The sequence below is a fragment of the Lepus europaeus genome, chromosome 1, assembly GCF_033115175.1.
Source record: "Lepus europaeus isolate LE1 chromosome 1, mLepTim1.pri, whole genome shotgun sequence".
Lineage (NCBI taxonomy): Eukaryota > Metazoa > Chordata > Mammalia > Lagomorpha > Leporidae > Lepus > Lepus europaeus.
The window spans coordinates 181,354,382-181,382,006 of record NC_084827.1 but is presented as its reverse complement, the minus strand read 5'-3'; the positions used below and the strand labels follow the sequence as shown (position 1 = coordinate 181,382,006).

At 49.7% G+C, this 27,625-nt stretch overlaps 1 protein-coding gene across 1 annotated transcript; it reads right to left on the bottom strand.

The window, feature by feature from the left end:
• Positions 1-3,748: 3,748 nt before the first annotated feature.
• Positions 3,749-27,600, bottom strand: RBM44 (RNA binding motif protein 44). Its single transcript, XM_062197491.1, has 14 exons — positions 27,525-27,600; positions 22,933-24,536; positions 22,612-22,670; positions 20,719-20,895; positions 20,049-20,229; positions 19,933-19,955; positions 19,722-19,806; positions 17,117-17,231; positions 14,900-15,028; positions 12,261-12,340; positions 12,091-12,164; positions 8,695-8,965; positions 4,009-4,148; positions 3,749-3,878 (listed from the first exon to the last, which is right to left on the bottom strand). Exons 1-14 carry the CDS (start codon positions 27,598-27,600, stop codon positions 3,749-3,751), a joined length of 3,144 nt encoding a protein of 1,047 aa, XP_062053475.1.
• Positions 27,601-27,625: the final 25 nt, after the last annotated feature.

Below are 27,625 nucleotides of genomic sequence, written 5' to 3'. Positions count from 1 at the left end.
ACTCCAGAGCTTCAATCCCACCACCTCACTGTAACCACAGCTTCTTCCTGATGCCGTGGGGCGCTGTCTGGAGGAGGACCAGTGCTTTCCACGGAGACCCTGAGGGGTCAAAGAGAATGGAGAAATCAGTCATAAAGTATGCTGATTTCACCAAAAATCCAATACTGCAAAAGGTGTCAGTATACGCTACTACTGACCAACCATTTTCATGAAACTCACTTACGTACATGAACACACACTCGTCACTGGCTAATCATATCACCACACACTACTACTGGACTAGTTAACAGGCCACCAGACACCGCGTACATAGACATTCTCCAGGTTTTGTTGTAACAGGAAAAATCGGAATTACGTGGTAGTAAAAACCGGAATTACGTGGTGGTAAAAACGTCCCTTTTTGGTATTCACCTACCATCTACTGTCTTCGTTTAAATACACCCCACCCCACCCCCCCCGCCCCCGTTACTTCCTAGCCCTGCTGTGGAGGACTTGTCACTACTTGAAATTCCCTTCTTGATGTATTTCCTTCTCCCCTCTAGACTGTCAGAACCTAGAAGGCAGGAATCTTCTTTCTCTTGGTGAACTGTAGGAACCCAGAAGTCAAAGCAAGGCCACGCCCGTGTCTGGTGGTGTGTGGGTAATGAGCACCTGAGGAGGGGCACACAGGGGCACCACGGGGTGCTCGAGCCCCTATACCTCGACCGGGTACACACCTGTGTAGACATGTAAAAGTTCACTACGGGGTGCTGGAGCCCCTATACCTCGACCTGGTACACACCTGTGTAGACATGTAAAAGTTCACTGAGCTGTACATTTAGAACTAGTGCACCTTATTGTAAATTTGTTATATATTTTTTTATTTTTAAAGAATTATTTTATTTGAAAGACAGAGTTACAGAGAGAGGTAGAACCAGAGAGAGACAGGTCCTCCATTCTGCTGGTTCACTCCCCAAATGAGCACAATGGCCAGAGCTGAGCCGATCCAAAGCCAGGAGCCAGGAGCCTCTTCTGGGTCTCCCATGCAGGCGCAGGGCCCAGTGACTTGGGCCATCTTCTGCTTTCCCAAGCCGTAAGCAGAGAGCTGGATCAGAAGAGGAGCAGCCGGGACATGAACTGATGCCCATATGGGAGGCCAGCACTGCAGGCAGCGGCTCTACCTGCTACGCCACAGTGCCGGCCCCTAAAATATGTATTTTTGGAATAACGAAGTCATATTCCGATTCAAATAGTACAAAATTTTCAAATTCACCTTTCAATTTTACACCTGTACCTTTTACTTTTCCTGTGCACAACAGATCTTGGTTCCTAACATTAATGTAATTACCCTCTCCATACAAAAGTTTAAACACTAGTATTAGGGGCTGGTGCTGTGGCGCAGCAGGTTAACACCCTGAGCTGAAGCACTGGCATCCCATATGGGAGCCGGTTCGAGTCCCAGCTGCTCCACTTCTGATCCAGCTCTCTGCCGTGGCCTGCAAAGGCCGAAGATGGCCCAAGTCCTTGGGTCCCTGCACCCACCAAAAAAAGCTCCTGGCTCCTGGCTTTGGATCAGCGCAGCTCCGGCCATTGCGGCCAATTGGGGAATGAACCAGCGGATGGAAGACCTCTCTCTCTCTGCCTCTCCTCTCTCTGTGTAGCTTTTTCAAATAAATAAATAAATATTAAAAAAGCAAACACTAGTATTACTACTACCAGTGGACAACTAAACATAGTTTTTGGCATCTCTGCAGCTCTAAGTGCTCTGTTTCCTTATGTGACTAATTTAATACACAACCAGTTTCATTTTTAAAAAATTTGCATAGCTTTTTAAAAACTGTTTTCATTTTATTTGAAAGACAGAGAAAGAGATCCTCTATCACCTGGCTCACTCCCAAAATGCCCAGAACCGCCAGGGCTAGACCAGCCTAAAGCCAGGAGCCTGGATCTCACATAAGTGGAAGGGAACCACATAACCTGAGCCGTCATCCATCCACTGCCTCCCAGTGTAGACAACAGCAGAGATCTGGACTGGAAGCGGAGGAGCGAGACTCACACCCGGCACCCTGATGTGGCACGCCGGCATCCCAAGCAGCGTCCCGACTGCTACACCAAACGTCCACTCTGCTTTTTTTTTTGACAGGCAGAGTGGACAGTGAGAGAGAGAGACAGCGAGAAAGGTCTTCCTTTTCTGTTGGTTCACCCCCCATGACTGCTGCGGCCGGCGCACCCCGCTGATCTGAAGCCAGGAGCCAGGTGCTTCTCCTGGTCTCCCATGGGGTGCAGGGCCCAAGCACTTGGGCCACAGCAGAGAGCTGGACTGGAAGAGGGGCTTCTGGGACAGGATCGGTGCCCTGACCGGGACTAGAACCAGGTGGCCGGCGCCACAGGCGGAGGATTAGCCTAGTGAGCCATGGGGCTGGCCAAAAGTTTCCATTTTTAAAGAAGGGGTTCTATATAACCTGTGGTAATTAAATACACACAAATTATTCGCTGGACCTTCCTGTAGAGGTGGAGCTTCAGTCCCCCGCCTGAGCATGGCTGCAGGCGGCAAGGGCCACTTAACCTCTAACCACGCAGCTTCCATCCTGTCCGCTCTTGTCAGGGGAGCCAGCTCCCACAAGCAGACACTGCAGGAGCCCTACGGAAAGAAAGGCCACGTGGGAAGGGCTCTCGTGGCACCCACCACGCGAATATCTCAGCAGCAGAGCCCTGACCGTTCCCCACCCTGGGGACCCTCAATCAAGGCCCAGGATGACAGTCCAGGCCAACATCTTCACTGCAGCAGGACACCCTCGCTAACGGGTGTGGGGTCCTGGGTGCTGAGGCACAGCAGGTTAAGCCACCACTTGGGGCACTCAGATTCCACATCAAAGTGGAGTTTCATGTCCACCTCCGTTTTTGACCCAGCTTCCTGGTAATGGTAACCCTGGGAGGCAGCAGACCATGGCTCCCGGCTCCAGTGCTGGGTCTTTGTCACCAACGTGTGAGAACCAGAAGAGCTCCTGGCTCCTGGCTCTGGCATGGCCCAGCCCCAGCTGCTGCAGGTATTTGGGGAGTAAATAGCAAACGGAAGATCTCTTTTTCCCTCTCTGTCACTCTGCCTTTCAAATAAACTAAAAGAAAAAAACCAAAACCAAAACCACCCAGGGAGGCCTTTCCTGAATCCTGACCTACAGACTGTGAGGTGATAAAAAAAGTGTTGTTTAAGCCAATCAGTTTTGTGGTGACTGGTTCTGCACAAATGGCTCATTAAAATAGCATGTTTTAAAAAGTTGTATTATTTATTATGTTATCCTAAACTTAATACTCTACGTGAAAATACAGTTCGCTCAAGTTTTAAGTGATATTTAAATACAGCAAACAGCCGGCGCCGTGGCTCAACAGGCTAATCCTCCGCCTTGCGGCACTGGCACACCGGGTTCTAGTCCCGGTCAGGGCACCGATCCTGTCCCGGTTGCCCCTCTTCCAGGCCAGCTCTCTGCTGTGGCCAGGGAGTGCAGTGGAGGATGGCCCAAGTGTTTGGGCTCTGCACCCCAGGGGAGACCAGGATAAGCACCTGGCTCCTGCCATCGGAACAGCGCGGTGCGCCGGCCGCAGCGCGCTACCGCGGCGGCCATTGGAGGGTGAACCAACGGCAAAAGGAAGACCTTTCTCTCTGTCTCTCTCTCACTGTCCACTCTGCCTGTCCAAAAAAATAAATAAATAAATAAATAAATAAATAAATAAATACAGCAAACATGCTCGCCTTACCCCTTTGCTGCTTCCTTCACTCCGGACTGGAGGCGGAGTCTCTCAGCACGGACGACGTCCTCTCCACGATGGTGTTAATGGATAAGCCGTTCAGGAAGCCGCGATGATTTGCCCTCACTTCCTGAAGAGCATCTATGATATGGTCTCTACACAGACAGACAGCACACGGGAGCATTCGGGCTTCCAAAAGTCACACATTCTGATATGGCTAAGATCCTGAACTCTATTTTTATCTATGACGTTAAGAATGAGCGACAATGTAGTTTTGGCTATTACCTACTGACTTCTGGGTGCAGCTCCGCCAGTCTCCTCATGATCTTGGTAAAGCTACGCAGGTTCAAGGTATTTGGAGGTATGAACGGAATATCAGGCAGCAAGTTAGCAGACTCAATCTGCTTACAGTTCTTCTTGACTTGCTACAAAGAAAGAGCAGAATGCATTTGCTGACAACCAGAGGAGCTGCCAGTAATGTAGAACTTGGTGCCCAGTTGAACAAAGATGGCACAGGGAGATTCCGTATTTACACAGAACACACACAGTGCAGCGCGCTCTCTGCCAACCCACTGGCCACCGACGGCAGATTAAACTGTGGCTCCTGCACTAATGAGCGCCAGCAACCCCAGGCGGCTGTTAGATCTCCCATCTGAACAGTGTGGAGTGGAGCAAAGCTATGGATCACGTAATCACAGATTCTTTAACTGGAGATACCGTAGAGTTAGAATTAAGCAAAAACAAAGCCAACTGAGGGCTAAAACAAGCAGAGAAAAACAAGATGCAGAGAGAAGCAGAGGCAACAACACACACACACACACTCCACGCCCCCCCCCACGAGCACACACCACACACCCCCAACCTCACGTGCACACACACATGCGCACACACAACACTCACCCCCCCACACACCCGTGCACACACACACCACACCCCCCCACACGCGCACACACACACACCCCACACACCCCATGTGCACGCACACCCCACGTGTACACACACATACACCCCACGCCCACACACACATACACACACCCTCCCCCCCCACACCCCACACACACCCACAAACCCACACACTAACACCCATACATACCACACAGGACAGGAGAGGAGAGGACAACCCACAGTTCCCAAAGCACACGCCTGGGCCTCACGGAAGCCAACTGCACTTCGGTTCCCCGTTCTTCCTGCTGCCTATTAGGCAGTGAACCAAAAAATCCATTTCAAACATGAAGTGCCACTGAGATGAAAACAATTTCAAGGAGCTGGCGCTGTGGCGCAGCGGGTTAATGCCCTGGCTTGAAGCGCCGGCATCCCTTATGGGCGCCGGTTCAAGTCCCCGCGGCTCCACTTCGGATCCAGCTCCCTTCTGTGGCCTGGGAAAGCAGCAGAAGATGGCCCAAGTCCTGCACCCGCATGGGAGACCCAGAAGAAGGTCCTGGCTCCTGGCTTCGGATTGGCGCAGCCATTTGGGGAGTGAACCAATGGATGAAAGACCTCTCTCTGCCTCTGCCTCTCTCTAACCCTGCCTTTCAAATAAAATAAATAAATCTTAAAAAAAAGGAATTTAGGCTGACCTGTAGATTCAAAGTAATATAAACTCCAAGTAGGACTTCTTTGTAGCTAGACAAATTTAAGTATAAAATTTATACATAATGGCTGCGATGGCATTGTGGCATTGTGGGTAAAGCCACTGCGTGTAACGCTGGCATCCCATATGGGTGCTGGTTCAAGTCCTAGCTGCTCCACTTCAGCCGACAGCCTGGGAAAGCAGTGGAAGATGGCCCAAGTGCTTGGGACCCTGCACCTGCATGGGAGACCTGGAGGAAGTGCCTGGTTTCAGTGGCCCAGCCCCAGCTGTTGTGGCCATCTGGGCAGTGAACCAGTAGGTGGAAGATTGATCTGTGTGTGTGTGTGTGTGTCTGTTAGCCCTGCCTGTCAAATAAAATAAATACACCTTTTAAAATATGTGAAGAGCAAAGAGACCAAATTTGATAAAGAATACAGTTAGAGGACCTGTTTTACCAGATTTCGAGACTTACTATATACAATAATCAGGACAGTATAGTATACACAAAAGTAGAGTCAATTGGTTTCTGACAAAGGTACAAAGTATTTCAATGTAAACAGGATAGCCTTGTCTTTTCTTTTTTAAAAATATTTTCATTTATTTATTTGAAAGGCAGAATTACAGAGAAGGAGAGAGAGAGAGAGAGAGAGAGAGAGAGAGAGAGAGAGAGAGAGAGAGAGAAAGTCTTCCATCCACTGGTTCACTCTCTAAAATGGCTAAAACAGCCAGAGCTGGGCTAATCCTAAGCCAGGAGCCAGGAGCCTCTTCTGGGTCTCCCATGCGCGAGGACCTGGGCCATCTTCTACTGCCTTCCCAGGCCACAGCAGAGAGCTGGATCAGAAGTGGAGCAGCCCAGACTTGAACCAGCACCCACATGGAACGCTGGCACTGGAGGTGGTGGCTACACCACAGTGCCAGCCCCAGGATAGCCTTTTCAACAAATAATATTAGAACAATTCCATATGAAGAACAGACACACCCAAACAAAACCCACCAGTTCATACATAATGTACAAAAATTTACTCATAATCTTCGTGAGGGGTGGGTGTTTGGCAACGTAGTTAGGACGGCACCCACACTGCAACACCCAGGTCCGAGCCCTGCTCTGCTCCCGATGCCAGCGTCCTGCTGACGTGCACTGAGAGGCAGCGGGAGAAGCCCTAGTGGCTGAGTCCCTGCTGTCCCGGGCAGGGACCTGGATTAGGTTCCAGCTCCTGGATCCGCCTAGCCCGTTCTCAGCTGTCACACGCATTTGGGGGAGTGAACTAGCTGACAGGAACTAACTGTCCCTGACTCTGAAATAAACAGATCTTAGCGCACCTTTCTGAGTCTGAACTGTCCACTAAAAGCTTAAGCTATAAAAGAACACAATCAATACGTTATGCTTCATTCAACTAAAACACTCTGGGGCGGGCACGGTAGTGAAGTCAGGTTAACTGCTGCGTGGGACGCGTGCGGCCCCTGCAGGAGAGCCTGGGTCAAGTCCTGCTGCTCTGTGCGCTGACGCGGCTCCCTGCCACCGTGCCTGGGAGGCAGCAGATGCTGGCCTTTTGTCTGAGGGCGGACGATAGGCCGCCACGTGGGAGATCAGATTCCTGGCTCCTAGCTCTGCCCCAGCCTGGCCTGGCTGTTCTGAACACTTGAGGGATGAACCAGTGGACAGTAGATCTCCATCTTCTCCCTAACCTGCCTTTCAAGTAAATCTAAATGACCAACTTCTGCTTTGAGAAAGGCACAGGATGAGAAAAATTACTTGGGGGGCCAGCGCCGTGGCGCAGTAGGCTAATCCTCCGCCTGTGGCACCAGCACCCCATATGGGTGCCGGTTCTAGTCCCGGCTGCTCCTCTTCCAATCCAGCTCTCTGCTAAGGCCAGGGAAGGCAGTGGAGGACAGCCCAAGTCCTTGGGCCCTGCACCCACATGGGAGATTGTGAAGAAGCACTTGGCTCCTGGCTTTGGATCGGCACAGCTCCAGCTGTTGCGGCCACCTGGGGAGTGAACCAAGGATGGAAGACCTCTCTCTCTCTCTCCCTCTCACTGTCTGTACTCTACTTCTCAAATAAAAAATATTTTAAAAAATTAATTGGAAATCACATAGTATCTGATAAAAGAGTCATTATCAGAATACAAAAAATTCTGAAACTCAGTAATAAAATAAACAACTCAATAAAAATGGACAAGATGTAAACAAGAGTGACATGGTGACACACAGGAGTGACACGGTGACACACAGGAGTGACGTGGCGACACAGGGGCGACACACAGGAGTGACGCGGCGACACACAGGGGTGACGCGGCGACACACAGGGGTGACGCGGTGACACACAGGAGTGACGTGGTGACACACAGGGGTGACACGGCGACACACAGGGGTGACGTGGTGACACACAGGAGTGACGTGGTGACACACAGGAGTGACATGGTGACACACAGGAGTGACGTGGTGACACGGGTGACACACAGGAGTGACATAGTGACACAGGAGTGACACGGTGACACACAGGAGTGACGTGGCGACACACAGGAGTGACACGGTGACACACAGGAGTGACGTGGTGACACACAGGAGTGACATGGTGACACACAGGAGTGACGTGGTGACACGGGTGACACACAGGAGTGACATAGTGACACAGGAGTGACACGGTGACACACAGGAGTGACGTGGCGACACACAGGAGTGACACGGTGACACACAGAAAACCAAGGATCAACTTCAGCTGCATTGAGCTAGGTCACAGAAGTCAGACTGAGAAGGCTACACAGTGTGCTCTCACTTACATGAAGTTCTAGAAAGGTAAAAATCTGACAGAAAACACAGCAGACTGCGAGAGGGGGTTTGGAATAATGGAACCGGTCTGTATCTCAGTTCTGGTGGCGGCTACCTGCCTATACACGTTATCATGGACACCCAAAGCAATACATTTTGTTGTATTTAAATTAATTTTTAAGCAAGATCTGTGGAACGGCTACGGTTACCAAACATTTTGAGCAGTGGAGAGAGAAAGGCAAACAAGTCACACTTCACTTTTCACAAGGTGTTTAACAGCAGTTATAAAACTACTGTGACCACATTTTATGGTCTCAACAGTCACGAGATAAGCTGGGAAAAAAGAAGGCGGGAAACGTACTGACTTATGGGGTAGTGCTTCCCGAGAAGTCTGCAGAGGGCTGGCAGAGAACAGAGCAGAAGAACGAGCTTCCGCTCAGCTGCGTCTACGAAGACCCAGGCAGCTCTGCCCCCACCTCCCACCACCAGGAGCAGCTGGAGCCGGACCAAAGCAGGTCAGGGTGCACCCGGGTTCAAAACGTCTGACTGACGCTCCTGTGCCCACTTCCAGGTGGCTGATGGTGGACGTGTTTACTCTCCAAGCGACATACAGCAGTATGGAGAACACTCACCTGGTCCAAAGGGAGACACTCACTGTCCTGCCGCGGCCTCGTTCTGGGCGGCCGGGAGGCAGAGGGTGCCAAGGGGGCTTGCTGCTTGGGGTTCTTCTCCAGAGTACCCAGGCTAGCTCCGCTCCCCGTCGTGGGGGACAGCGGTGACGCACTCTCTCCAGGCGCTTTGACAAGCCGCACGCTCACTGCTTGCCCACAGATCTCTACCCCATGCATCTCCTTCACAGCCATCTTGGCGTCACTGTTTTTCTTAAAAGCAAGAGATGCATATCTGAAATATAAAAGCAGAAAACCAAACAGTTCTTTGTTAGCAACTTTAAATGACCTTAAACTAAATTTTGTTAACTACTGGCTAACATATTTTTCACAAGAACATCTACTCTTTTTTTTTTTTTTTTTTTGACAGGCAGAGTGGACAGTAGAGGGAGACAGAGAGAAAGGTCTTCCTTTTGCCGTTGGTTCACCCTCCAATGGCCGCCGCGGTAGGCGCACTGCGGCCGGCACATCGCGCTGTTCCGATGGCAGGAGCCAGGTGCTTCTCCTGGTCTCCCATGGGGTACAGGGCCCAAGCACTTGGGTTATCCTCCACTGCACTCCCTGGCCACAGCAGAGAGCTGGCCTGGAAGAGGGGCAACCGGGACAGGATCGGTGCCCTGACCGGGACTAGAACCCGGTGTGCCGGCGCCGCAAGGCGGAGGATTAGCCTACTGAGCCGCAAGAATATCTACTCTTAAAAATAAGAAAGGTTATTTTACTAAGAATCTTTAGGATAACTAAAAACAAATTAAATACAGGAACTGAAAGGCAGTAAGTGCTTATGAATTATTACTCAATAACCTTTCTAACATTTGTTTTACAAAGCAGAGAGCAAGAACAGGAGTGGTGTGGGGAGAGGTGGGAAGTAGGTAACACTCCCATCCACGGTTCACTCCCTAATGCCTGAATGTCCACAGTGGCTGGGGCTGGGCCAGGCCAACGCCTGAAGCCAGGAGCCCAGTCCAGATCTCCTACATGGGCTGCAGGGACCCGGTCCTAAGTCATCACCTCCCACCTCCCAGGGTGCGCAGGAGGCTGAAATAAGGAGCGCAGGAAGACGTGAGCCTGGGCACTCAGCACTGGGCACAGCTGCCTCAGCAGGCATAGGAACTATTAGGCCAAACACCACCCCTGTCTCCCATTAGCTTTGTATTCGCAAAGCTGAATCACAAAGACTAGTGGTCTAGGGACAACTGGCTATCCCCACAAAATAATTAAAATTAATTCCAATACACAAACATTTACTCCAGGTGGCTCCAAAGGCTAGACGTGAAAAGCAAAACTTAAGAACATCTAGCAGAATATACGACACAGTCTTTATAACTTTATACTGAGGAAACAGGTAGATCAAAAACAAGTTTCGGAGCTGGCACTGAGGCACGGTAGGCTAAGCCTCTGCCTGTGGCACCAGCATCGCACATGGGAGCCAGATGGTGTCCCGGCTGCTGCTCCTCCAATCCCGCTCCCTGCTGTGGCCTGGGAAAGCAGCGGAGGATGGCCCAAGTGCTTGGGCCCTGCACCTGTGTGAGATCTGGAAGAAGCTCCTGGCTCCTGGCTTTAGATCAGCCTAGCTCAGTTGTTGTGGCTACTTGGGGAGTGAACCAGTGGATGGAAGACCTCGCTCTGTGTCTGTAGCTCTGCCTCTCAAATAAATAAAAAGAATCTTTATTAAAAATGTTTAAAAACCCATTTAGAATGTTAAGCATAAAATTGATAAAGATGAGCAAGAGCTGTGCCTTTAAAAACACCAGCCCTAGACCACGTCAACAGAAAGGTACATAACAAATCTGCAGAGTAGTCATTTTTGAGTGATGGCAGTATGGATAATTTTTCACAACTTCCTTGTACATTTTATTTCTAAATTTCCATATAGAATGTACAATAATACTTCAAGTAAGGAAAACAACACAAAAAAGAATTCAACAAGAATTTTACAAATTCAACAAGGCACTAAAATAATCTTTCATATCAAGTAATGCTCCTAGGATTACAATACTGTTAATATAGTTAAAATTTATTAACCTCATAACAAAAAGTAAAATAAAAAGTGAAAAAAATCATGAGAGAAATGAAAGTATACATCTATTTATAAGAAATTCCAACCCCAACCACAAATAGAATCCATTCTTTCTAATGTTCATTTATTTGAAAGGGAAAGGAGAGAGAGAGGGAAAGAGAGAGAGGTCTTCTGTCCACTGGTTCACTCCCCAGAGGCTACACCAGCTGTGGCTGGGCCAGGTGGAAGCCAGGCGCCTGGAACTCCGTCAGAGTCTTCCGTCTGGGCAGCAGGGACCCACGTGCTTGAGTTACTGTCTGCTGCCTACCAGAATGTACATCAGCATCAAGTAGGACTAGAGGGGCCGGCACTGTGGCATAGCGGGTAAAGCTGCCACCTGCAGTGCTGGCATCCCATATGGACCCCAGTTCGAGTCCCGGCTGCTCCAGTTCTGATCCAGCTCTCCGGTATGGCCTGGGAAAGCAGTGGAAGATGGGCCAAGTCCTTGGGCCCCTGTACCTGCGTGGGAGACCTGGAAGAAGCTCCTGGCTCCTGGCTTCGGATTGGCTCAGCTCTGGCCATTGCAGCCAATTGGGGAGTGAACCAGCGGATGGAAGGCCTCTCTCTCTCTCTCTCTCTCTCTCTCTCTCTCTGTAACTCTTTTAAATAAGTAAATAAATCTTAAAAAAAAAAAAAAGATTAGAAGGGAGAGTACCAGGACTTCTGATATGGGATGCCAACGTACCAAAGGCCCGCCCCACAGCATCAGTTTTAATGATAAAAGAGCAATGACATTTTAGTTGTCATCACCATTGCTATTTGGTACTTCTGAATGGCCTGGTCATGTCACAAAAGGAAAGTAGCAACATCCATATCAGAAGTGACTATGTACACGATGTAGTTATTGACCTAAAAATAAAAACCACCAACTAAAAAGTAATTAAGATACAAAATACCCTTTTCTGAGAACTTCCTGTGCGCCAGCTTTATCCCTAGAGCCTTACACACTTAGCTCACGCCAGTTTCACAGTGGTGCCGTCCAAGGACTGCTACTTCCCTCCTCACTTCACTGACCCACAGCCGTCTGTCCCACAGCCCGTTCTCTGAGCTCACGTGCTTCCTCCCCCCGTGAAGTGGTATGTGATACGAGAAAGTATACAGAAATCCGCACATCTCCACTGTTCCACTGACAAGTTAAAAGAACATTCTGGAACAAAGATCCCATTGAGAACAGCGCCATGAAGGCCTGCTACGTCTAGCTGTGTCTCCCTCTGCTGGCCCGGGAAGCCTCTGAGGGAGTGGCCCTGCCTCCCTCACCCACGGGACACCCAGGGATGCACCTTTACTGAATTTGGGAAACATACCTGTAACTGGATGAAGAATCATCGATTGAAATTTCAGAAACTTGGTATTTATGAAAATGAGACCTTAAATCAGCCTAAATGAAGAGAAATGTTTGTGAAAGTTTAAAAAAAAAATCACAATGAATCTTTCATATTTAAAAATGAAGCTCAAAAAAGAAATCGGGGCCTACCTCAGACACAGAAGGGCGGAGCCCCCCGACATGCACCAGGAAGCCTCTGTCTTTTCCTGAGGGCTCAACACTTTTCAATTCTGCTTACAGAAACACACAATATACAACAGAAATGATCATGATTACATCCATATCTTAGGAGAAAACATGAAGACTATTAAATATTTGTTTTTTTCCAAAGATGACAAACCTTACTATAGAGTTACCAGCACCAGACTGAGGACCAAGAGCCTGGAATACAGCGTTAGGTTTCTGGGCCTTAATCAATTCATCTTAGAAACAAAGAGGTTTTAACCAGTGCACCAAACACTGTCCCCACAAGTCTCTCGTAGCCCAAGATCCGTTCATCCCAACAGCACAACCGAGTACATCACAGCCAAGAAAGCGGCTTTATCTGTCCCTGGCTCAGAAAAGCCCACGTGGAATGCGGTGACACACCACACTCAGCCCCGTGTTAATGGCTCGGGCTCACAGCCTGAGAGCTTTCTTTACGCAAACTCCCTCCAGGGGAAACATCACACCAAGAAAATCTTTACCTCAGACAACCACGGACAGCAGGAAACCTGCAGGAAACCTGCCTGTGCTGTTAGCAAGGGCACAGAAGAGGGGAGGCCCTTGAGGGACACAACAGGATTCTGGAAACAACAAACACTAGGCCTGCCAATAATTTTTTTTTTAAGATTTCTTTATCTATTTGAAAGGCAGAGTTACACAGAGAGAGGAGGAGATATATAGAGACATCTTCCATTCACTGGTTCAATCCCCAAAAGGCAACAATGGCGGGGGCTGGGCCAGGCCAGGGTCCTGGAATTACATCCAGGTCTCCCACGTGGGTGCAGGGGTCCCAGCACGGAGGCCGTCTTCCGCGGCTCTCCCAGGCACATCAGCAGGGGGCCGGATTGGAAGTGGAGCAGCCGGGACTGCAACCAGCGCTCATGTGAGATGACTTAACTGGCTGCATCACAGCACTGACCCCAAAGATATGTAATTTTTTCTTGTTTGACAAAAAACTCAGAATTCTTAGACTAAATTTTCGTGGTCAATGTTGTGAAGAGAAGCTGGTTTGAAATCAAAAGGCCTTCACTGAACCGGGAGTCAAATCGCTACAAAGTCTTATCGCTGGCACATCGTGGGCACACACGTATCGGACGTGTTCTCAGGGTAGCTTTTATGTATGTTTTATAATTCTCGTATAATGAGGCTGGTAAATACTTTCATTAAATAACGGCTAAGAGTGGCTAACACCCTCTGAACGCGCCCAGCCTCAGGCGGCACGCTCAGTGCCGCACACACGCCTCGCGCGTTCTCCAGCTCCCCGAGGGGGCTGCTCTCTCATTCACAGGTGGAGTCCACGTCACAGACCGGCAAAGCCGAGGTGGCGCAGGCTCGGTGCTCCCCCTCCACGGAACAACACGAGCCTCCTTCCGTCATCTGTTATCATCTGGATGCGATACATCCCATGGATAAAGCAGTGAAATTATTTATCTTTGTAACTTATATTTTTACATCAGAGTGAGGACGGAGTAAAGGCTCACAGGGCCCAGTATGTGAAATCCATGCGGTTTTTTCATCTGCATTTCCACAAACTTTTTGAAGACCCCTCATATGCATGGATTTCAAAATATTTTTGCACCAGAATAAACTTATCTTTTAGTTCCAGTTTCCATGAACTTTTAAAAATTCCCTCATAGTAGCAAAGGGGAGTAAGAGTTAGAAGACACAGATTCTACCTGTGACCTCCTCTTCCACTAAGTCAATACCGAATATCTACTGAACACCTTGTGGGCGGAACACTGCATCTGGTACTGGAGACAGGCAGTGAATAAAACCTGTGTGCACAGAAGCCCCGATCTCACCGAGCTAATATGTGAGTGTGGGAGAGCAGTCAAAACAGGTGAAGTCGGCAAAACATACAGCACGCAGCAATACGGAGAAAAATCATGCATGGAAAGAAAAACAGATTATAACAGAATGACCTAAAGCTATTTATTTTAAATTTCATATGTGTATGAAATATATAGAAATGTATACAAGAGTGGTCACTAAAATACTCAGAGTGGTTATGGAAGTTTGGAGAGACTTCAGTAATTTAAATTTTCATGTTTTATATTTTACATAAAATCTTAACAAGCATTATTTATACAAGCAGAAAAGAAGCTATGAAGTCACTGGTATTACGGAAGGTAGGAGGAAAATCCACAGAAGCCTACAGGGAAAATAAAGGAAGGTAGCGTAGAGCACAGAAATGACAGAAGGACAAACAGACACTGGAGAAAGTTCTCCCACAAGAAGGAAGGACCACGCAGGCAAACACATCCCTGGAATAAACGAGGGAAGCAGACAGCTTCATCTCCGGGATCTGCCTGGCGAGCACTGGGCAGGTGCGAGGCACCTACACACCAATCCAATCCTGGATTTAAACTTCAGCAGTTTTCTGGAAGGGAAGGGCATATTTAATACTGACCTGCTCTTTAACAATTTAACCTACTACCGGCCAGCTTCCTTGCTTGTTGTATTTATGAAGAAAAACAGCCAACAGGAACAAGACATTAACAACCACTCAGTTCCCCCAGCAACACAGAAACAGGTAGGTGCTATTCCACCGGTCAGATCAGGACTCCTCAGTAAACTTAACCAACCTGGTGTCAATCCCGGATTCCACTGCTCCTGCTCCACTTGGTTTTCTTGTCTTCCTGAGAAGTCAGCTCCCGTGAGGTTCTCTCTAGCATCAAACCAGTTGTCACTCGCTTCTTGGTAATGGCTGCAGTCTGCGAAATTCAACCCAGTGGCTGTGAGTCACACACGGGGTCTAACTCACTGGAAAACACGGCTGACCCAGGATGGTGACAACTAGTGTCTTTAAAAATATGACGAGTATTAGCAAAACAAGAGAACCAAATGTCCGGATTCTCTGAAAGCAGATTTCTTGTAGTCCTTGAAAAGGAAGTTCTTTGGCCGGCGCCGTGGCTCACTAGGCTAATCCTCCGCCTGCGGCGCCGGCACACCAGGTTCTAGTCCTGGTCGGGGTGCTGGATTCTGTCCCGGTTGCCCCTCTTCCAGGCCAGCTCTCTGCTATGGCCCGGGAAGGCAATGGAGGATGGCCCAAGTGCTTGGGCCCTGCACCCCATGGGAGACCAGGAGAAGCACCTGGCTCCTGGCTTCAGATCAGCGCGGTGCGCCGGCCACAGCGGCCATTGGAGGGTGAACCAACGGCAAAAAGGAAGATCTTTCTCTCTGTCTCTCTCTCTCACTATCCACTCTGCCTGTCAAAAAAAGAAAAGGAAGTTCTTTACGCCTTAGTGATTTGCTTCCGTTAGACTTGCGGCTTACTAAGCCTTACTTCTTCAGTTACTGAGCTGCCCCTGACTAAGAAAAGCCATCCCTGTCTTCACACAACGAACAGTCGCCAGCAGCTTCGAGGGGATTAAGAAGTGCTCTGCAGCGTCTTCAAACAAAGGGGGAGGGGGGGAGGGGGGGAGGGAGGGAGGGAGGGAGGAGCTGTGTTGGGCGGGTGCTGTGATGCGGCAGGTAACGCTGCTGCCCCAGGTACCAGCATCTCATATGGACGCCAGTTCACATCCCAGCTGCTCCACTCCCAATCCAGCTCCCTGCTAATGGCCTGGGAAAGCAGCAGAGGATGGCCCAAGAACCTGGGCCTCTGCCACCCATTCGGGAGACTCGGAAGAAGCTCCCAGCTCCTGGCCCAACCCCAGCCCCAGCTGGGTGGTCATTTGGGGAGTGAACCAGTGGATGGAGGATCTCTCCTTTTCTGTCTCTCCCTCGCACTGTGTAATTCTGACATTCAAACAAACAAACAATTTTTAAAGACAAAAGTGCTGTATCTTTTAATTTTGTTAATATTAATGACTTTCTTTTTTGACAGCCAGAGTGGACAGTGAGAGAGACAGAGAGAACGGTCTTCCTTTTTTCCGTTGGTTCATCTCTCAATGGCCGCTGTGGCTGGCGTGCTGTGGCCAGCGCACCGCGCTGATCCGAAGCCAGGAGCCAGGTGCTTCTCCTGGTCTCCCATGCAGGTGCAGGGCCCAAGCACTTGGACCATCCTCCACTGCCTTCCCGGGCCACAGCAGAGAGCTGGCCTGGAAGAGGGGCAACCGGAACAGAATCCAGCACCCGGCGCCGCAGGCAGAGGATTAGCCTAGTGAGCCGCGGCGCCGGCTCAATACACTTAAATGTAAACATAAACGACTTCTTTAGAATGACAGTATTTTTTCCTAGAGGTAAAAAGTAAAACTAAAAAATTGTACACAATTTACAGATCTAAGAAACTTTCCACGTTGAAAACATGAATCAGAGCTACAAAGTCCATATTATTAATTGGGGTTATCAGCTATATTAGATGGTCTTAAAGATGTCAAACAGAGCACGAATATATACGCATCATAGCCACAACAGCGCTAGTTAGTCAGCTAAAATATTTATTTCGGGGTCGGGCATTTGGTGCAGTGCTCAAGACACAGCCTAGCTCCCACACTGGAGTGCCGGGTTCAAGCCCTGGCTCTGCCTCTGACCCAGCTCCCTGCTCCTGCACACCCTGGGGGGCAGCAGGTGACGGCTCCAGTGCTTGGGTCCCTGCCACCCACAGGGGAGACCCAGACCGGGTTCTGGGCTCCTGGCGTTGGCCTGGCCCAGTCCTGGCTGTTGGGGGCATCTGAGGAGCGAGCTAGAGGATGTCTGCTTCTGTCTCTGCTGTTCAGATAACTGTAGCTTAAAAAAACCATTTGAATCCCCTCCTCTCACAAAGTCTATAAACATTTATTCTGATTTAATGAACTAACACTGGACGTTTTAAACCTCACCTGCTTTTCGATAATTACACAACACTCTTTTATACTGACCTCTGTCATCAAGTCTCAGCTGACTGAAGTCCACATTTGTGTCACCATGTTCCAAGTCATCTTTACTGGGTGATGTATCTTGTTTAGGACGACTACCATCGGGCAACAGAGACATCTGAGGATGAAGATAACAAACATGACAACAACAGTAGACAGGGACCAACTACTACCGCGCCCTGCCCGTGCGGGGGAACTCCTCCTGGGCACGCTGCCCGTATGGGAGCACTCCTCCCGGGCGCCCTGCCCGTGCGGGAGCACTGCCCGTGGGGGAGCACTCCTCCTGGGCACGCTGCCCGTGCGGGGGAACTCCTCCCCGACACACTGCCCGTGCGGGGGAACTCCTCCCCGGCGCCCTGCCCGTGCGGGAGCACTCCTCCCGGGCGCCCTGCCCTGCGGGAGCACTCCTCCCCGGCGCCCTGCCCGTGCGGGAGCACTCCTCCCGGGCGCCCTGCCCGTGTGGGAGCACTCCTCCCGGGCACCCTGCTCGTGTGGGAGCACTCCTCCCGGGCGCCCTGCCTGTGGGGGAGCACTCCTCCCGGGCACCCTGCTCGTGTGGGAGCACTCCTCCCGGGCGCCCTGCCCGTGTGGGAGCACTCCTCCCGGGCGCCCTGCCCATGGGGGAGCACTCCTCCCGGGCGCCCTGCCTGTGTGGGAGCACTCCTCCCGGGCACCCTGCTCGTGTGGGAGCACTCCTCCCGGGCGCCCTGCTGTGCGGGAGCACTCCTCCCGGGCGCCCTGCCTGTGCGGGAGCACTCCTCCCGGGCACCCTGCCGTGTGGGAGCACTTCTCCTGGGCACCCTGCCCTGCGGGAGCACTCCTCCCGGGCGCCCTGCTGTGCGGGAGCACTCCTCCTGGGCGTCCTGCCCGTGCGGGAGCACTCCTCCTGGGCGCCCTGCCCGTGCGGGAGCACTCCTCCTGGGCACTCTCTGGCACTCACAGCAACTTGACGTCACAAGTGACAAAACAGCACTGCAGTGCCTTGTGACGCTGCTCTGTGTCCCGGTTACCAAGAGTCAGGAGTTGCGCCCCGTCCATGGCTATGTGCTAACACTACTGTGGCACACACACACTAGATTTCAGAGCTATGTACAAATATTTATCATATTAACCCAGATGCGATAGTGGATTATCCTTTACACTTAAATGTACTTAAGAATAATCATTTAAAGAAAAACACAAAGTAACTAACATAGGTAATGTATGATTCTGACAAATTCTGAAGATAATACATGCATAGCTGAAATTCAGAAACACTACACTACACTGGATTTCATGTATAACCACTTAATAAGAGAAGTATTAAAATGCCACTCAAACTTAAAATACATATTGCCTTGTATATTCAAAACTAAATTATAAAAATTAAATTTATATCATAATTTTAGAAAAGTTTGTTTTTCTCAACTAAATAAGTTATACCATTGCTATGACCATGAAGAAACGTCCATGAGAACAACATGTATCACTAAATACATGATCGCTTCAGTCAACTATGTAACAATTTGTTCTGAGTCTTAATTCTTTGTAGATAATTAAAATGTCTAACAAGAGTTTAACAATGAGGGACGCTGGTTAACTGCACTGGCTGGATACGATGGAGGCAGGGCAGGTGTCAGACAGCAGTCGGGATGCCACCCGCCATGCCGGCGTCTCACGTCACAGTGCTGAGCGCCAACCCCACTCTGCTTCTGATTCCAGCTGCCTGCTAATGACTCCCTGGGAGGTCGCAGGAGATGAAATATTGGGTCCCGGCCACTCACACACTCACACAGGAGACCTGGACTAAGTTCTGGCTCCTGGCTCTGGTCAGCCTGTCGCAGGCACTTGGGGAGTGAAATAAGCAGATGGAAGGTCTCTCTGCCTTCCAAATAAATTGAGTGAAAAATTTAAAAAAAGTTTAAATGCTTATAATCTGTAAAAGCAAAATAAACCAAAAAAAAAATATATACATGAATGTGGCAACATATCATGATTTGCCTGGGACAGACCAGATTTATACCTGCTGTCATGTAAAATTATTAACATTATTCTCTCTTTTTTAAAAAAAAAATTATTTGAAAGTCAGAGTTACAGAGAGAGAGAGAGAGAGAGAGAGAGAGAATATCTTCCATTCGATGGTTCATTACCCAGTTGGCCACAATGGCCAGAGCTGTGCCGATCTGAAGCCAGGAGCTTCCTACAGGTCTCCCACGTGGGTGCAGGGGCCCAAGGACTTGGGCCATCCTCCGCTGCTTTCCCAGGCCACAGCAGAGAGCTGGATCGGAAGTGGAGCAGCCGGGACTAGAACCAGCGCCCATATGGGATGCCGGTACTTCAGGCCAGAGTGTTAACCTGCTGCGCCACAGCGCTGGCCCCTAACATTATTCTCTTTCGTGCTCAAGTCTCATAGTTTTGATGACCAATTACAAGGTCGCCTGACTCCACACAGAATGCTGACGTGCTGACTCAGGACTGGCTTAGAGCAGCACGCTCCTCTGCTCAGCTGTATCCCTCCAGCGACAGTGCACGGCAAACCAGCTGAGGGGAGAGGACGTGAACTCCGGACATCACGGTCTACTGCAGCTGTAAAGTTAAAGGTTACACTAACGAACGCTAAACACCTCACCTGAGAGAGCGTCGTTTTTAGGCCTGAAGACATGTCAGCCTCACGTGCACTTTGATGATCTAGTTCAGAATCTGCTCCTGAAAAACTAAACAGATGAACATTCCATTAAAGGCTTATTAATGTTCTAAAACCAGGACATTTAATGTTAACTAAATGAATTGACTAATTTTTAAGATCTAATAAATTCAAATTAGATTAAATTATAACTTACACACGTGGTTCTTCTTTCATTAACTGGAAAGAGAGAAAAAGAAAGCAAAATGTTTGTTTCAATGGTTTTCTGTCTAAATTAAGGAAAATTTTAATTCCTGGGAGACACATACATACCCTGGAGGCGAAGGCAGAGAAGGCGGATAATAATTTTGACTCCACTGCCAGTGGCGGCAGCTCTTCCAGTGGAATCCCCTGATGTAGTTTTTCTTTCAGACTCGCGTATCTAAGTCTTAAGGCTCCCAAAACAGACAGTAGGGCTGATCCTAACTCCTTAGCAGAACTACTCGACAGATTCCTGTTCAAAAGTTAAGTTGACAAAACGAAGTCATTTAGGCTCAAGCCATCCACTCGGCACTAACATTTTACTATTACACTCAGTTCTAATTCTACCAAATCTTTAAGTTTTTAAAAATTTTAAACGCTTAGTAAAAGAAAATGAACCACAGATGTATCTTCCGAGGGGAAACACAAGCGATTTTTCTACAAGTCTTAGACAATGTGGTGGAACGTCAGGCAAAACCCTCTGATAAACTTCATCCTTACTTGGAATTTATAGAGAAACTTCAAACCAAACGTCTTTTTACCAGACTTGTCATCCCAAACTTGTACTCATGCGATTCAGATGTGCCACTTTCTACAGCCCGTCACCCTCGGGCCAGCTGCCAAACCCAGCTACACTCTACCTCTTATTGTGCCTTCTATAAAGGAAATTAAAGAACTTTTCCAGAATGAACTGAGAGCAGTGAGAAGGTCTGAGAACACGCGGATGCAAGCCAGCAGGCACCTGTTTAGCCCTTCTCTGTTCTCCGTCACCAGTCTGTAGAGGTCACAGCCGTGGCGATGACACAGCTGATAGCGAGCGCCCAGCAGGTGCAGCTCTGCCTCCGTGGCTCGCTGCAGCAGCCGCTGACAGCACGCAGACGGCGCACTTCCCTCCGCGTCCGCGGGAGCCTGCAGCCCCCTTTAAAACAGAAGGCAGGATTAGGTAGGATCCCAAACATGTTTCCATAGTAACAACATACATGTAGAAACAGATCTACAGCCTCTTACGCTGCCCTGTCTAGTTTGAACACACTCCTACTCAGGACGGAGAGCTCTAGCAACACACAGCTGCCGACAACAAGAGCTCCAAAGGTCGCAGCTAAGGGTGCTTCTTCTGAGCCATTCTCAAAGGCAGACATCTCCTACTCCTCCCCCAAACGGCCTGTAATTTAAGGCAGTAACTTCACTCACCCAGATCAGCGGATTTTTTTTCAACCTAAATCAAGCTTTGGCCAAGAGTTTTTAAAAGTTAATGGCATTGTGAATGAAAACTGTTCTTTCTTTTTTTTTTTTTTTAAAGATTTATTTATTTATTTGAAAGTCAGAGATCCATAGAGAGAAGGAGAGGCAGGGGGTGGAGGAGAGGTCTTCTATCCGCTGGTTCATTCCCCCAGTTGGCTTCAACAGCCAGGGCTACGCCAGGAGCCAGGAGCTTCTTCCAGGTCCTCCAGGTGGGTGCAGGGGCCCAAGGACTTGGGGCATCTTCCACTGCTTTCCCAGGCCACAGCAGGGAGCTGGATTGGAAGTGAAGCAGCTGGGACTTGAACTGGCGTCCATATGGGATGCTGGCACTGGAGGCAGCAGTTTTACCGCTACACCACAGTGCCATCCCCTGAAAACTGTTCTTAATTATATTATCATGCATAATCTACATTTTCCATAGCAATTCAAAGTCTTTAATATAAGCCAATATTTGCTGTGCTATCATACCAAAAAAGCTTATGTTTGGAGGTCTTCCCATAATGCCATTGCCAGTTTCAACTCCTGGACTTCATTTCTTGCAGCTGGTCTATCAGATTAAACTCATTATAAGAATGGAGGATAAGGCAATGGCCTCAGCGCGTATGCATGACCTGGCTTCCTATACACTCCTCTGCTTGGCTCTGCTGTGTCGGGTTCTTCGCTGTGTTGAGTTATAAAGGCAACAAATGCAAACTAAGTTACAGAACGGATGGACGTGCTCAGTACAGCTCCCTACTTCTCCACGTGCGTTTCTCAAAGGTTCTGCTCTGTGTTGATCTACAGAGACAGATGAAGGGGAACCGGAGCCAGCACGGGTTTGAGTGCAGCAGCTGGGCTGCCCCGAGTTTCTGAAGGAATTCCCGACACTGAGACACCAGTGAGCAGAGCCTGAATGTCCTCTATTATTTTAGTATTCATTTTACTTGAAGGCAAATGGCTGAAGTAGATGATTTCTTAAAATGTTGTTTAGAGGGACTGGTGCTGAGGCACAGTGGGTAAAGTGGCAGCGTGTGGCACCAGCATCCCATAAGGGCACCAGTTCAAGTCCCGGCTGCTCCACTTCCGATCCAGCTCCCTGCTAATGCATCTGGGAAAGCAGAAGATGGCCCAAGTCCTTGGGCCCCTGCACCCACATGAGAGACCTGGAAGAGGCTCCTGGCTCCTGGCTTTGGACTGGCCCAGGTCCAGCCATTGTGGCCATTTGGGAAGTGAACCAGTGGATGGAAGACCTTTCTGTTTCTCTCTCTAACTCTGCCTTTCAAATAAATAAAATAAATCATTAAAAAAACCCCATTTGGCTATAATTCTACCTGGGTCATGGATGCCACACAGAAAGCGAATGGCATTTTGAGTTTCCCCTTGTACATCTGACAAGTGTATTTTTCTGACATACCTCTCAGGATGTTTCTTTAAGTCTGTGGTATCAAGTGTTTTTCTTAGTTCCTGAGAATCCTTAAAACAAGATTTAACATTAAATCATGAATATATGACAGGCAATTCATGTTACATCTGGTAAAATGTAAAACTCTACCTCTAATGAACTTTGTGGCAACAGCTGCCACAAGAGAACCGAACCGGTGGCCACCGATCCACCCCTTTCCTTCATCCAGCGTCTCACACAAAAGCCTCAATATAATTCCACGAACCAACAACATCACATTAGCATGTACTCTCTACTAAAGTAACATTTTACCACTAATCCTGCTCAGTTTACCTTACTCAGGACACGCCCATCAGGTTTTACACCGTCGGCTGCGGCAGACGCTCCCGACGATTCCGTCACCGCCCCCTGCGCGTCCTCTCCGTACGGCCAGTCTGTACTGCAGGCCACACTCCTCTGTTTCTCACTTGGACTTGCACTGGGCCGCTTTCTACTCATCATTGTTATCTCCGTATTGGTTGACGCTGACACTACAGACGCTCTTGCGCTCGTAGCCCTGCTGGTTGTGAAACGAGCTCTGAAATCAGTGCTGACATCCACTGCCTGATTAACTCTGACCACGCACCTTGCTACGCTTGTCTCTGACTTGGGGCACGCTTCTTCCACACCACGGAAGCATGGCTTGTTTGTGGTACTGCCATTAGCAACTGTTAGCGAATCACCCTCGTTCACTGCCTGATGATCTCTAACCGCAAGCCTTGGCGGCTGAACAGAAAAACCGAAGGCCGGGTCTGGGCTGTCTTGGATACTTGCATAATGTGAACATCCACAGGCAGAAACGACCGGACCCCCCAGCCCAGGGCTCCAGGGAGCTGGACAACGTCCGCAGGGCTGCAGCAATGTTTCTGACGCTGTGTTCTTTGGTGATGTGCTAGAATCTTCCAGGTGCTGTAACATTTTGTTCTCAGCGGCTGTGTTTCCACAAAAATCTTTACTTTTAGTAATTTGAGATTTCACTTTTTCAGTATAAATTTTAGCTTTTAATGTTTTTTGAGGAGTCACGAAAACACTGGGAGATGGAGACTCTTGGTTTCCCAGAGAACTGCTTCTTAGCACAGTGTCGTCCAGCGCCGTGTGGTACATCAGACTGGTCCCTTGCCCCTCACACTCCCCGCGCTCTGGCTCCTGATGCTCGTTCCCCAGAACAGAATTCTGAGACCTGGAGGCACGAGGTGAATCTTCTTGATCGTAAATGTCAAGTGAATCCAGAGAGATAACAGAGCCACTTTCCAACTTAACATGGTTGTCTTCTAGACTGCTCGCACGTTTAACTTCATAGCCTGAATTTCTTAATTTAACAACTTCCAGATTAGACACGCTCAACGTTTTTGTTCTGTCAAAAGATAAACAGTTACTCAGACACTCCTGCTCTTCCGCACTGTGATATTCCTGCTGCGAGTCTTCGTCCACGTCACGCTTCCGCGCATCGTCAGCAGTTTCTTTATAATCGTCTTTTGAAACCTCATAGACCCTTTCTGAGCCTGCAGTCTTGTTACCTTGATGTTCCAAAATATCAAAAAACATCTCTTCTCCTTTCTGGGTGTCAGGGTCTGATTGTAAATTTAAATGAACAAGACGTTCGTCCTTCAGTTCAGACTCTGCCAAGTGTATGGAGTATGTGTCATTCCAGTCCCTGTACTCAATATCGTCTTCAAACTCACTTGGCCCAGAGTAAGTACTCTCTGCACTGGGAACTGGACTCCCTGGAGACGACAGCTGCACGCACTCTGTCCTGTCCGTGCTGCCGATCTCTTTGCCATTAGTTCTGCGCTTTAGTGCCAAAGGGTCCCAGTCATCGTCAGGAAAAGTGGATTTGACTTCATTGCCACCACTGCAGGATGCTAATACATTTTCTTTCTTGGTATCAGATGGTCTATCTGGTTTTAAAAAAGAAACGGAGTGTTAACAGTAGTAGCATTTTGGAATCTAAACACTAGAAAAGACCTCAGACATGAGCTGATCTACACTCTTCGCGGCACAGGAACACTTGTTACATTATCCATCCCCCAAAACTCCATGTGGAGGCCTCACCCACAACGTGACGGTACCTGGAGGAAGCAGTTAGATTTGATGGGGTCACAACTGTCTGGACAGGGTCAGTACTCAGTCACGGACAGCCTGCTTCCCTCTCTGTATTGAGGGAAGACCTAGAAAAAGACAGCCGGCCGGCGCCGCGGCTCAACAGGCTAATCCTCCGCCTACGGTGCCGGCACACCGGGTTCTAGTCCCGGTTGGGGCGCTGGATTCTGTCCCGGTTGCCCCTCTTCCAGGCCAGCTCTCTGCTGTGGCCCAGGAAGGCAGTGGAGGATGGCCCAGGTCCTTGGGCCCTGCACCCACATGGGAGACCAGGAGAAGCACCTGGCTCCTGGCTTCGGATCAGCACGGTGCGCCGGCCACAGCACACCGGCCGTGGCGGCCATTGGAGGGTGAACCAACAGCAAAAAAGGAAGATCTTTCTCTCTGTCTCTCTCTGTCCACTCTGCCTGTCCAAAAAAAAAAAAAAAAAAAAAAAAAGAAAGAAAAAAAAAAGGAAAAAGAAAAAGACAGCCATCCACAAGGCAGGAGAGACCTCCCCAGAACTTCCCCAGGCTGGCACTGAGCTCCGACTTCCAGTCTCACCAGCTATGAGAAAAAAATGTCTGTTGTCTGAGCCACACATTCCGTAGGATTTTATTGTAGCAGTCCAAACTAAGACAGTAGCCAAGATGCTCCTGGATTCTTTCAGTGACGATGAGTTTTCCGCTGACTCCACTTGCAGAGGTCTCATAAGCAGCTTTTTTCTTATGAAAAACAAAGGGGAAGAGGACATGGGTGCTGCTCTCACATGCTGTTAGCTTTCCTAAAGGCCAGAAGTACACGAAAGTGCAGCAAAGTAAGAGAAAAGTACTGGCTGATGTGCAGGTATGTCTGGGGAGGAGCAGCCTCAGAGACAACATTTAACAAGTCTTGAAACAAATAGATAAAAATATTTTAAACTGACCTAACAGTAGGCGTGAGGACAGTATTTTCGGGAAATTGTAAGCCAGACTGTCTGGGTGAAGGAGCTCTCGGGAGTTAGAGCTTGTGAGCCGAGAGAGGACGTTCACGTGCGCTAGGAGCACGGCTCTTGCTCTAAGGTAGCTGAATCTCCCTGGAAGGGGAGCTCAGTGCCTGGGACCGAGTCCCACGCAGCCCTGGCAACAGGAGAACGAAGGCTTCAGGGAGCACAGTGAAGACCCAGAGTGCGGCGTGGAACCGAAGAAGCTGTTAGAGCAGCTCCACACGGAAGACTTGGCCAATTTGAAAAGCTAGCGAGAGGACGAGAGATCAAGAATATTTACTAAGACCAGAGCTGAAGACGCAGCTTATGTCGCGATCCTGCACTCAGCTAGCACCAGAGCTGAAGACGCAGCTTATGTCGCGATCCTGCACTCAGCTAGCACCAGAGCTGAAGACACAGCTTATGTCGCGATCCTGCACACAGCTAGCACCAGAGCTGAAGACGCAGCTTATGTCGCGATCCTGCACTCAGCTAGCACCAGAGCTGAAGACGCAGCTTATGTCGCGATCCTGCACTCAGCTAGCACCAGAGCTGAAGACGCAGCTTATGTCGCGATCCTGCACTCAGCTAGCAGGCGGCACCAGCATCCCAGAGTGCTGCTCTGCTTCTGACCCAGCCTCTACTCCCACTACAAAATGACCTGAACTGTATCATATTTTCTGTACTGATTACGTTATTTTTCTTATAAGGATCTTATTTATTTATTTTAAAGGCAGAAGTCACATACAGAGGGAATCTTCCATCTGCTGGCTCACTCCCCAAATGGCCACAGCTTGGAACTTCTTTTTTTTTTTTTAAGATTTATTTTTTATTTGTTTGAAAGACAGAGTCACAGAGAGAGGCAGAGAGAGAGAGAGAGAGAGAGATCCTCCATCCGCTGGTTCACTCCTCAGATGGCCGCAATGGCCGGAGCTGTGCCGATCCAAAGCCAGGAGCTTCTGGATCTCTCACGAGGGTGCAGGGCCCGAGAACCCGGGCCGTCCTCTACGGCCCTCCCGGGCCACAGCAGAGAGCCAGACTGGAAGAGGAGCAGCCGGGACTAGAGCCGGCGCCCGGCGCCCATATGGGTTGCCGGTGCTTCAGGCCAGGGCCCTAACCCACTGTGCCGCAACGTCAGCCCCTGGAGCTTCTTTAAGGTCTCCACGTGGAGCTGGCCACGCACTCAGGCCATCTCTACCGCTTCCCAGGCACATTAGTGCTGACTGGAGTAGAGCCGCCAGGACTGAACCAGTGCCCATTTGGGATGCTGGCACTGCAGGTGGGGGCCTAACCCGTTTTACCCTGAATACCTGCTGTCATCCTCCAAATACTTACGTTCCTCATGTAAACTGTTCTGTGTTAGATGTGTCTATGAACAACGCAGGGTGGGACTTGTGTTCTGATCTGAAGTTCTCTCTCAACAGTCCAAGCCATGAATGTTCATCAGCACAAAGACGTTCACTAACACTGCTCCCTGCGCTCGCGCTATTCGCTTTCTCTTCCACCATGGCCACAGAGAACGCGGACGTGTCTACCACATCCACCCTGCTGGCCAGCACGAGCAGCCTGCCCACTTTCCACGTACGACTCGGAAGGCATGCCGCACCCGTCGGCAGCTCCTGACGTCCTTCTGCCTGCTTCCTCCTCCCCCCACCCCCCTTTCTCCGGTGATCCTGCCAGGGCACCCTTATCCATCCGGTCACTGGCGGAGGACGCTGAATTCAACACGCTGACCTTGGCACAGCACTAGGGGAAAGGCTTTAAAAGCAGCGACACTGGAGGGACTGTCTGGCACCACCTTCTACACCTGCCCACCCAGTGTGACGGCAGCTGGCCTGGGCCTCACCTCGCTGCAGGGCTCCTCCGCTGTGGCGAGAGCCCCCACCAGGAGCCGTCTCCGTCACGGCAGTGGCCTGCCTCATCGAGGATACGGATGCTAGAGAGGAA